The sequence below is a fragment of the Eucalyptus grandis genome, chromosome 7 (assembly GCF_016545825.1).
Source record: "Eucalyptus grandis isolate ANBG69807.140 chromosome 7, ASM1654582v1, whole genome shotgun sequence".
NCBI classification, from domain to species: Eukaryota; Viridiplantae; Streptophyta; class Magnoliopsida; order Myrtales; family Myrtaceae; genus Eucalyptus; species Eucalyptus grandis.
This window is the reverse complement of record NC_052618.1, coordinates 51,450,134-51,462,922: the sequence shown is the minus strand read 5'-3', so window position 1 is coordinate 51,462,922 and position 12,789 is coordinate 51,450,134. Positions and strand designations below refer to the sequence as shown.

At 39.3% G+C, this 12,789-nt stretch overlaps 1 protein-coding gene across 1 annotated transcript; it reads left to right on the top strand.

Annotated features, from left to right (window-relative positions):
- The first annotated feature begins 7,792 nt into the window (after positions 1-7,792).
- On the top strand, positions 7,793-10,349 carry LOC104454097. Its single transcript, XM_010068833.3, has 4 exons — positions 7,793-8,293; positions 8,431-8,642; positions 9,471-9,735; positions 9,858-10,349. The coding sequence occupies exons 1-4, from the start codon at positions 7,976-7,978 to the stop codon at positions 10,158-10,160; spliced, it is 1,098 nt and encodes a 365-aa protein (XP_010067135.2). The 5' UTR covers positions 7,793-7,975; the 3' UTR covers positions 10,161-10,349.
- Positions 10,350-12,789: the final 2,440 nt, after the last annotated feature.

Genomic DNA, 12,789 nt, shown 5'->3' with positions numbered 1-12,789 from the left:
ACTTAGTTTCACACTCCAATAAACCTCAGAAAAAGTCCAAGTCACCAAAAGGTGAATCCTCTTTACATTTAGAGGCCAAAAAGACTATCTTCAAAAAGAAGAAGAAGGGCAAGTGCCATAACTGTGGAAAGTGGGGTCACTGGACAGCAGAGTGTAAGTTGCCGAAGAAGCCAAATAATGACACACCACATAATGAGGCCAATATGCTAATTAGAGGATTTGAGCCTCGAGCCTTTATTGGAATGATGAAGAATGGAAATGCCAACGTCTCTTTTGAGTGGTGGTTGGATAGTGGCGCTACTTGTCATGCTACAAATGACAAGAAATTATTCACTGATGTCATAGAACTGAAAGATACTGTGGAAAATTGCAATGGTGGTGACGCAAAGGTGACTCATCTTTGGGAACCGCAAATTTGGTGCTTTCTTCAGGTAAATTACTAACTCTGAAACATGTTAGAGTAGTACCTTTACTTAAGAAGAATTTGATATCTATGAGTTTACTTGATAAAGCTGGCATGCCTTCCTCCTACTGGGGAGAAGCAGTTCTAACTGCTAATCACATCTTGAATAGGTTGCCGCACTCTAAGTTGTCTATGACACCTTATGAGATATGGCATAAGCGCCCTTGTAGATATGATACTCTTAAGACTTGGGGCTGTATTGCTTATGTAAGTATACCAAATCCTAAGAAACCTAAGGTGGGATCTAGAACTATTACTTGTGTATATCTAGGTAGTGCAGAAGATAGCGCTGCAAATAAGTTTTTAGATCTATCTACTAACACGGTGATAGAATCTAGAAATGCAGTGTTCTTTGAAAACAAGTTTATCAAAGATCAAGGCTTGAATGTTTCTGGATCTACAGATATGATTTTAGAATCTCCTGTAGAATCTGAAATAGGCCCTTCTGACACTAATTCCACACAGTTGGCTATTGAACCAATTCCAGTAAGAGTATCTACAAGAGAGAGAATAGGACTTTGTTGCTTACCGTCTTGAGGATGATCCATTCTCCTATTAGGAAGCAATGAGATCTAGGGAATCTTTACTGTGGGCAGAAGCCATAGATGATGAAATGAGCTCTCTGCTGCAGAATCACACTTGGCAGCTAGTAAATTTGCCAAAATGGGCTAAAGTTATGGGTTGTAAATGGGTGTTGAAGAAGAAACTGAATAGTGATGGATCAATAGCCAGATACAAAGCACGTTTAGTAGCTAAAGGCTATAAACAACAGAGTGGAATAGACTATTTTGATGTCTATTCACCTGTGTGTCATCTATCAACTATAAGAATTCTTATTGCTTTGGCATCTATTGAACACTTTGTAACGCATCAAATGGATGTCAAACAGCTTTCTTAAATGGGGATTTAAATGAGGAAATTTACATGGAACAACCGAAAGGATATGTTATGAAAGGTCTTGAGGACAAAGTTTGTAAATTAAATAAATCCCTATATGGTCTTAAACAAGCACCTAAGATGTGGCATCTTAAATTTGATGAAGTGGTAAAGAGTTATGGCTTTCAGTCTAGTTATTCAGATAAATGCATTTACCATCGTTCTATGTCAAATAAGATAGTCATCATTTGCTTGTATGTTGATGACATGTTAATTCTTGGTTCCGATCATTCTGTAGTGAGTGACGTGAAAGCTATTTTAGCTAAAGAATTTGACATGAAAGATCTTGGTATTGCTAATATCATTCTTGGCATGAAAGTAAGCTTTGAACGGCAAGTCATCTCCCTTAACCAGACTCATTATATTGAGCAGCTACTTTCTACTTGGGGATACGATAAGTGTAAACCGAGTGAGACACCATGTGATTATAATAATAGACTGAGTCCTAATGAAGGGACCAGCGTGGATCAGTTAAAGTACTCGAAACTGATTGGTAGTCTCATGTATGCTATGAGTTGCACTAGACCTGACATAGCCTTTACAATTGGCATGCTGAGTTGTTTTACTAGTAATCCTAGTAAAGAGCATTGGGATGCCCTCAATAGGCTAATGAGATACCTTAAAGGTACTAAAGATTATGCTCTTTATTATTCTGGTTATCCTCCAACTTTGGATGGATATTCTGATGCCTCATGGTGCTCATATATTGGAAATAGTAAGTCCACTAGTGGGTATGTATTCACTTTGGGTGGAGCTGCTATTACTTGGAAATCTAAACGACAAACTTGTATTGCATTGTCGTCTATGGAATCGGAACTTTTTGCTTTAGCCTCAGCTAGTGAAGAGGCAGAGTGGATAAAGAATCTGATTATGGATATTCCTTTGACTCAGCTAAAGATTAATTCTTTAAGCCTATTCTGTGATAATCGAGCAGCTGTCCAAGTCGTCAAGAATTCTCTCTTTAATTCAAAGAGAAGACATGTGAGACTGAGACATGCGTTGTTGAATTATCTCGAGAGAACAAGGGGTTATCACCTTGATCGATGTGAGATCGAAGGATAACATAGCCGATACTTTCACCAAAGGTATGCCTAAAGATCGATTATTCAAAACAAAGTGGGGGAATCAAGGTTAAAGACTATATAGGCAAGTCTTAACTATCATTTACTTACCTTCTAATTGTGTGTTTTGAATTATCAAATCTTTCTTTATTGGTTACAATGATAAGCACAGTTTATATGTTTCATCGATGTTCACATTCTTTGACTAATTTGAAGAGGGTGAGTTGTCTCATTCCAAATTTGATGAAGATGACTTTAACCTAATTCAAATGTTCTATCTGGGAAAATTGTGTCATTCCAAACTTGATGATACAATTCAACTAGATTGGACTATCCTTTTTGGTTAAATAATCTCATTCCAAACTTGATGCTAGATTATTTGACTTTAAGGAATCAGTAATTGTGACATTCCAAATTGAAACATAGAAACAATTGTTTACATAAGAAGCCTATTTGTCTTGTTCTTAATTGAAACTTGATATTACATGACTAGGTTATTGTAAGTGACTTGACTATTGGTCTTGTTCTTTGAAACTAGACAATAGTTATTCTCCTACAAATAAACTTAAGTTGATGGCTCTTTGTAAATCACATTGTTTAGGTCTTGTTCATATTAATTAAACTGGCTTGATGCTTATGACATGATATTATGATGCTTTATGACATCAATATATGTTCTTCTCCACCTGATAGAATGGTGCTAAGTTTTTATTCAAATGATTGAATTCATGATAATATGAAATTCATATTTGACATTCTACAGGGGATGGCAGAGATGGAGGAGAGCTTAATGAGTGGGATCCTGACCAGGATGACTTACTTGATGAATGAATATATATCATTTAAAGCGTGTAGGGACTTGACAGTTTACCTGTTGTTGCCTATTTTGATGAAGTCCATTTACTTGAGACTTGTATTTTGCTATTTCTATTTTGTGGACATTATTATGCTTGTTTCTTATATTTGTAAGGCCTTAGACTATTTTGACTGGCCTACTTATACTTGATTAATATGCATATATTGGTTGTGAACTGAATCTGAGATTTATTTTGGGATTTGGAATTTTAATCTCAGAACAGATTCATGATAAGAATGATTCACTTATTTAGTTTGCACATGATGATTTAGTTTAATACTTTCATGCCGAAATACTCTTTGATCGATTCAAGTTGATTGTCTTGGACTGAATGTGGATGATTCATGTTTGTATGAACATTACACTGACTACCTTGTTGGATTGTGCTGTATGGTGAACATAGGAGGAGATTGTTGGATATATTATTAATATAGTCCATAATAATATGTTCACATACAAGCCCAATAGGTAAAAGCATGATTATTTGGGTCCATACGGGCCGAAGCCCAATAACGTGCATATAAAAACTCTAGGGTTTCCTTACGCTGGTGGTAACACTGTTGAGCGTTCTAAACTTGACATCTCTTGGTGTAATACTTCAAGCAACTATCTTTTCTCTCTCAAACCTATTACCTCCAACAGTTTTTGCATGGTCTTCGTGAAATAATCGTGCGTCATCGGGAGAGAGAGGGTTTTCTTTGTTTCGGTGAACGGATTATCGGTCGGTGGAAAAGGTGGCCGGTGGCGGTCGCCGCCGGTCGAGCGGTATGACCAACGGGAGATGGTGGTCCAAGCACCGGTGAACTTTCGCCGGAGATGACGTTCGGTGGAGGAAATCGTCGGACGGAAGGGGCTGCATGAAGACATCGTGGGGGGCTGCACGAAGACCAGAATAAGAAGACTAGCGGGTGGAAGAAGACCATAAATAAAAAAGATTAAAAGAAAATGAAGAAAAAGAGAAACGCAAAAAAGGATAAAAAAAGAATATAAAAGAAAAAGCAAAAATATATAGAAATAGAAAATGGGCTGTGATTTTAGTTTGGTTAGTGGGCTGGTGAGGTTAGGAGCTGAAATGAAAAGTTGGGGCGAGAGCAAAAATTGGGAATGGGCTGTTTCTATGAAAGGAGTTTTGTGGGCCTTATTTTTGTTTTTTTTCGAGTGGGCTTTGCGGCCGGCCCGCTTTTTAAACGACCAGGACCGATGGGGTCCGGGCCGGTTTAGTAGGGCCGGGTCTTTGACCCGGTCCGAATTGTTTTTCATATATTAAAAAAATCCAAAAATTCAAAAATATTAAAAAATATTAAAACAATTCAAAATTTCAGAAAATTCTTGGAAAATTCAGAAACCTGAAAATTTATAAAAATTTTCGGAATTTAAAAAAAAAATTCGAAAAAATTAAAATATTAGAAATTCTTTTTCAAAAATCCCAAAAATTCCAAGTTTGTTTTAGAGTTCCCTAAAAAGCTTTGAAATAATTCTTGGACAATTTTCTCTTAAAAGGTTTGGGGAAATCATCGACCTAAGATTGTGCTTAAAATTGAACAAGCTTGCACGACTTCAGAGGGTTCTAATTATCCTCGGATACAATTGCCCTTTATTGCACGCTTACGACACGATGATTATGGTTCCCCCTTGGTTTAATTAGGATTGTCATTTATTTATCTTTTAATTCTAAGTGTTTATTTCTCTTGCAATTCATTTAATGTTTACTTTAGTTGTTAATTGTTATTTTGATGATTGCACACGGGCATGATCACCTCACATCTTAGTGAATAAGTCTAAAATCAATTTAAGCTGCCTGACAAAAGTCTTTTTAAAATAAATAAGATTAGGTACCGAAATGGCACTAATTGATTAATTTGTATAATCAAGTCCCCGATCTTAAATCTTTGGTTGCGTAGAAAGTAAGGTACATTCCCATGCCTCGCTTGGTTTCTAATTGACCCCAATAAGTTAGTGGCGACTCCTTATTTGAAGATTTTCATGAACACCCAATGTCACGCGGGGTATGGACTTAGGAGAGCCCACGTCTAATTAAGAGTCCTGGATTCACCATTTGGACAATACCCCTAAACCTATTTAGATATTTCTCTGGGACGGAAAAAATAGGTCGCAATAGCTATTATTTTTCATTATAAATCTCTATTGAGGGTGTGAACACTTGTGAATTAAAAAGGAAGTGAGATAGTGTTTTAAGAGGTGCTTGAGTTTGTAGAAGCTAACTCCCAATGTTTCGTATAGAAATAACACCTTGTACAAGCTATGAAATTTGAAGAGTTAAATAGTGAATTCAAATCTTGTCGAGGCCGTTAAATTTAGAAGAGTGGAGTAGACCAAGTGGAAAGACATATCATTATAGATATAATTTGTATCTCTTCGATGTGCTTTATTCTTTTAATATCCGTTTGATGGAATACTTTATATTTCAGTGGCCGCTTCCCATTTTAGTCTCACATTCTACATGTTTTTTCACAAAAAGGTTTTGAATTTTTCTAAATCAACTGGTTCACCCCCTCTTAGTCCTTTGTTTTCTATTTTATGAGTAACAAGCGGGACAACAATTGCCACTCATTAATTAGAGAATCGAAATCCACCTCTCTCTACTTGTACCGCGTACTTAGATTTCGGGGCCCATAGTCTTTGCTTTCCAAGATTATATTCATTTCTCACTGGAAAACATTATTGCTTTTGTGGACTCCCACCCTCCCATTCCTGCTAATTATATAAATCAAATGGCATTTACTAAGTTTTGGTGATCATAAATAGAATCATTTATTCCAAAAAAAAGAGAAGAAGAGAAAAGTCCAAATGGGTAAGGTCGCATTCAATAGGCAGATTAATTCGGTGTCCTTCTCTTGCCTTGGAAGTAGGGTAAGAATTTTTCTTTCTCGTGAAGAAAAAAAAATTCAAGATCAGTTCCTTTTTTGTCAGATTGTGGGGTGCGTATAACCTGGGGGATCTTTCTTTCTCATTGCTCTGTTTCAAGAATTGTATTATTTTTGGGGATCCTGTACTAGATGTTCAAGAAGTTCACCCGCCTTTCGAACTATTTTCCGTTTCCCCTACGTTTTGAGTGTATATGTACACTAGTTTTTTTATGGGATTTTGGAGCTTAAACAAACCTGGGGTCGGTGAGATTCATGCTTGTATGTGAAATTTAGGAAAGTATCAGTTGCTTCAACAAGATTCATCTCTCTCTCTCTCTCTCCACATGAAGAGTCTAAACTTGTTTAGATAGTATGACTGTGCAGCTTCTTCCTTGGATTGAGTTCTCGTCCTTTTGAATTTGTCCAAGTCTCTTTCCATGAGTGACATTGGGTAGACAGTGGGCTAATAATTGCATGGGCTCTGTTCAATCGAAGCTAGAGGTGAGCATGATCTAAATTGGGTCGGTCCACCCCCTAACCCTTAGATCAATTCGCACAATGTTAGTCCTCAATTTTTGAGACCGAGAACTGATTTTATTGAGCTTGGGACCGGGGATCGGACCAACCTAATGAGTTTGATCCAATTCTAGGGTCAACTTGAAACCAACTAATAATTTTTCTATTCATTTTTTGTACTCCATGAGAAAGCGATCGAGGATTAAATCGATCCAATGGGTTCGGTGACAAGTGAGGTCAACTAAGAGAGACGAGCGGTGAGCGTAAAGTGGGGCAAGTGTAGAGTGGAGCGAGCAACGAGCAACAAGTAGGGCGAGCATCGAGTGATGAGTGACACGAGTGACCAAAAGCAAGTGACGCGAGTGTTGACTGACAAGTGAAGAAATTGTTTTTTTTTTTTTTTTGACAAATTGAAGATTAAGATGACAAATAAGACAAAAAAGAACAAGTATTAGATGAGAATGTCGTAAGGAACTATTTATGCCCTTTTAGATGCCATAATGACTCCTCATAAAAACATTTTCCTCTTTTGTAAATTGTGGTTGTTAACACCTTAAAATACATTAAAAATCTAAATTATTAAATAATAGTGTAAACTCCTCACTAATGTTTGACGTTGTTTATTTTAGGATTTTCTTTATATAAAAAATTATAAATAATATATTAGATTATATATATATACAAACAAGGTTGGTCCGAGTTGGACCGACCCTAAATTCTCAGGACCGAGGATCAATTCGTATAGTATTAGTTTAGGAATTTCACGATTAAGAACTAATCTAGTCTCCTAGAGAACCGGACTAGGATTGGTAAGATTGGGTCGGTCCAGCCAGGGTTGACTCTAGACCAATGCCCACCCTTAATCCAAGCTCGAAACGTGGAGAATCCGTAAGTAAATCGCAGTACTCTGAACTTTTCGTGCAAAACCGGCAGCGACTGTTGAAGTTCACAATGACTAGAAAAGCCTGGCCTCCGCCAGAGTCAGGATATTTCTTTGTGGCTGTGGTGGTGGTGCCAACAGGCCTCTAATGAGCTTTGTGGTTGAGGTTAAAAGCGAGAACAATGTCATTGAAAGCAGATAAAGTTTTGCAGTCAGTGTCGGCCAAGAAGGCCTGGAAATAAGCTTGATGCTCATTCATGTATTAACAAGAAACCAACCAGTCAAAACTCCACCCATCAGCCTGTAGAAACTAAGCCTCCGACGACTTCTCCCTTGAAGTCTTCTGCTTGCATTATTGTCACGAATCCAAAATCTAACAGTAGTACCTGAAGAGAGATGGAGGCGCGCCTATTAGTGAACATTTTCAACAGATTTTTGCTGCACTTTCCAGGAATGCTGAGAGGAGTCACAGCTCTCGTGCTGGCCGCACTGTCTGCATTAGCATATCAGGGCATCCGCCCTCCACCGCCCAAAACTTGTGGCTCTCCAGGTGGTCCGCCCATCACGGCAACCCGAGTAAGGCTCAAGGACGGCCGATACTTGGCCTACAAAGAGCATGGAGTACCGAGAGAATTGGCCGAACACAAGATCATCTTTGTGCATGGCTCAGACTCCTGTAGGCATGACGCAGTGATAGCGACGGATGTTTCTCCGGTACTTAAAATTTTTCTTGTAATTAAATTTTTTCTTGTAACTGACATATCGTTCCCTGTTCATGAGACCGACCTTTTGCATTCTAACATCGACAGCTAGTTCTAGGTAACTTAGTCCGTGTTTGGTCGTCTGTTCAGGCGGTTCTTGAGGAATTGAAGGTGTACGTCTTGTCATTTGATAAACCTGGATACGGAGAAAGTGACCCGGACCCGAAAAGGACCCTGAAGAGTCTAGCTCTGGATATAGAAGATCTTGCTGATCAGTTGGGACTGGGGACCAAGTTCTATGTGGTTGGGCATTCCATGGGAGGCCAGGCGACTTGGGGTGTCCTGAAGTATATCCCTCACAGGTATATACACCAACTTAAGTAGAAGTTCATCAGTCCTTTAGAAAGGATTGTGTCATTTTCGGTTGGCTAGAAAATAGCAAGCATCAATTTTTAGGACACGATTGCATATTATGCATGTCTTCAAAGTACACCTGATCATAAGCTTCGTGCCTTGTGAAGCCTGCTGAGCTTGGCGGGTCATGTGATTCTGGAACTGTCAACCAGGCAAACATGCGAAAATGACGTTACAAAAGAAGCAGGGGAGGTGGCTGTAGATAAATATCGGCCTGGTTATGAACCCAGTCATGGCCCAAGCGCTGACAATGCTCAAGCGCTTGAGACCAACCTGGCTGGAGCCTGTCAATTGAGCAAGCTATATACTAAAACAAAACATAGCAATGAAAATAGTGACTATTGCAATGAAAATAATGACGGTCACCTGGGGTTGCACAATCTCAGGCGACGGCGTCCGGGGGCCAGATCCAGCGGTCCGGCCGCCGGATCCGGTGGTCTGGCAGCTAGATCTAGCTGGTCAATGACCAGACTAAAAAAGAAAAATTACAAATGTTTTTTTTTTTAATTTAATAAAAGTCATTTACAAATACAAATTTTATCGAACGGTATTTTGGTCAAAGTTATTTCTCAATACACGTTAGAATTGCAAGTCACCAAACGCTATTTGCATTTCGGAAAACCCCCTTTCACCCAAAGGTATTTGCATTTTTGCAAATACATTCCCTAAAAGCCGAACCAAATTGGCCCATAGTATCTCAGCTAAATTACCTTAATTATTCTTAGCCACATGCTGTCCTGCCAGATCCAATTGTTAATGGCGACGAGCGCTGGCAGGTTAGCCGGAGCAGCTCTCACCGCTCCTGTGATCAACTACTGGTGGCCCCAGTTTCCCGCCAACCTATCCAAGGAAGCCTACAACTTGCAGCCACCACGGGACCAGTACGCACTCAGAGTGGTTCACTATGCCCCTTGGCTCACCTACTGGTGGAACACCCAAAAGTGGTTCCCCGCGTCCAGCGTCGTCACTCGTGCCCCCTGCATCTTGGGCCGTCAAGACATGGAACTTATCCCCAAGATGATGGAGCGCCGCAATGAAGCAGTAACTTTTGCTCTCTCTCCTTTTTTCCTCCCTTCACTCGTAGTATGACTTACTGTTGCTGAATTAGTCCTAGCCAAAAGCTCAACTTGTCGGATAACTGCCATTGTTCTTTCATTATACAGTCACGGGTGATCGTGAGGCAACAAGGAGAAGCTGAGTCGATCCTTCGGGACATGATGATTGGTTTCGGGAGTAGGGAGTTCAATCCTATGGATATTGAGAACCCTTTTCCAAACAAGGAAGGAGCGGTGCATCTGTGGCAAGGCGATGATGATAGGCTAGTCCCCGTTTCACTTCAACGGCACATTGCACAGAAGCTTTCATGGATTCAGTACCACGAGCTGCCTGGTGCCGGGCATTTTTTCCCTTATGCTGATGGGATGGGTGAAGCTATTCTGAAGGCACTTATAGCTGGCCAGAAGTAGAGTTGATTTCATAGTTAGCTCTATTTTCCCCTCATCCTCTGGGTTCTTCAGATGGTTTGTTCTTGGAAGAGTTGAGAGTGTTAACCAGATACTCAGCTATTGGCTTTGAATTCCCTCTTTTTGCTTGGTGGCTTTGAATCCTAAAGAAGGCTTGTGATGCAATAAAACGGAGGATGATAATTGACCTGTTTAGGCACCAACAGTTGTTGCTCTTCATCTGTTAATATCATTGTAAGGCTTTTGTTCAGCAAAAACTTTAAACATCAGCAAATTATTTCTCCGAATCATATTAGGTATAGAGCCATCTTGGTCTTCTTGGACCAAATCAGAAATACAGATAGATATTACCAAACCTGGAATGATGACAAGATGAGCATAAAAATTCCCTAAAGTTCCACTTTCGAGTCGATCCATCGGGACATGACGGCCGGTTTCGGGAGTCGGGAGTTCGATCCTATGGAAACTGAGAACCCTTTCCTGAACAAGGAAGGATCGGCGCATCTGTTTGTAATAATAGGTGTCACTTGTGCTGTGGACGACAGACACAGATCGTGACATGGATAGAATTCTAGAGGCGGCACCAACGGGCTGAAGGGGTGGTGTCGCGCTTTATCTAAACAAGGTTTACGAGATTGCTCTCGGCCTCTCATGGCATAGCAAATTCTCCTGTGTGCTACTTAGTTTCCACCTGCACAAATACCGGTACCACGTTCGGTGCACAGGATGCCATTTGGTCACATAAGCGCACGGCGAGTTTATACATAGAGCATAAGATACAACTAACTCGAAACACTAGAGAGGAAGTGAATAATTTACGTAACAAGTACCGACACCAAGGAATCACTATGGTTCGATCTCTTTCTCTTTGGTTTGTCACGATAATTTGCACCAAAGTTCGATTTACATTCCCACTTCGGTTCGATCTAGGAACTCCTATGTTATTTCACGCTCCAGCGCGTATAAGCACGCATGCTCAGCATCGTTGCTCATTATCACTCATGTCTAAATGTATGAGATTGGCCATTATAGGTCGCAGCCCCACGAACATGTCCACAGGATTTCAACTCTCTCCTCAGAATATTCATCGAATGTCCCTAGCCCGTCCTTAATAATTGAACTCGTGCCTTCGTGAAAGGCAAGTGAGCACGAGATCGGAGGCTGGCCGTGCCTGACGGGTCATACCATCTTCCTTTTCGAGAGCACAACTCGTGATTTTTAACATCGGTCAAGTTCGGTGATGTCCGAAGGTTGCAAACTTGAAAGCTCCTCAAAAAAGGATGGACCAGGGAAAAAGTGCCATGTGATGGGAGGTTTTAGTGATCGAATGACTGTCGCTATCACCTTTAGGATTTTCGCATCTCTTTTGAGCTCCCAATCACTCGGACTAGAATCATGTGTGTCTACATCTTTTAGTTGTTTCGATCTATACGAATTGTTTGAATGGATAAGACATGAAAGGAAAATGACCCATGATTTCTGGGTGATGCAATGAATTTAATTGAAGATATATTAGGAAATAGATTATCTTGTTGCTATGAAGAAATATTTAGAATATCGATGCAAACATGTAAGAGAAGATCTCTTTGCTACTAGCTATTTTTATTTTTATTTTGGTCATATGCTACTAATTATGTTACATGACTAATGACTAATGTTGACGCAATTTTTCTCATAAACCTTTATATTTATCTAGTTTATTTGGTTGTATAGTTTACTTTGCAATTATCCGAAATACAAAATTTGTCCAATTGACACAGCATTACTCCCATTAGAAAAAGGCGGTACATCAATCCTCCTTCTCTAATCCTTCTTACATGAGGAGGGAGCATCGGAGCTCAAATGCCTTTGATTTTGGAAGTGGTCATGGGAGAAGAAAACATCTTTTGACTCATTTTTTTTTAAGTTTTGGATGACGAAAACAAACATGATCATTCTTAGGTGTGATTGGTTTCACGATGGATAAAATTTGAAACCTACCATGTTAACAATGATTTTCAACCTATAGAACCTAGAACTCATCCTATTTAATCGATCTCTTTCAAGGTCTACTCGAAAGCCAATTTTATTATAACTTTTGCTTCATTTTTTTTTTTTTGAAAAAAAGACAAATAATAATCATAGTAAAATAATATAAGCAATAAAACAGTTCAAAATAAAATATCAATACAAAACAAACAAAAATATAAAACAACAGAGAAGTGAAGTTCATTTAAGAAAGATAAATCTTTTTCTAACTTCATAAGACAGTTCTAACCGGACCTATTTTTCCATTAAAATCGGGATTCGGATCTATTTTCGGAAGGTTGCACACCGTTGGAGTAGCTTCGCAGAGATGAACATAAAGCGCACTTCCCATGGTGATGCTAAAGTCAGACTGTCGGTTGACTTTGGATTAATGATTGGAGGGAAGTAGAATTAGGGACAAAATCCTTCCCGCCAATTTAATTTGAAAAATCACTTTTTATGGGCGGGGCCTGAAAAAAGCCTTTTAAAAAAATCAGTTGGTCCTTGCAATATTTAACCCCAAAAAAAAAAAAAAAAAAAATAAATAAACGAACGAAAAAACGGTTTTGGAAGGAATCAAGGAGACCAGGGCCTTACCACGGTCTATTTCTCCTCAGGAGCCAAA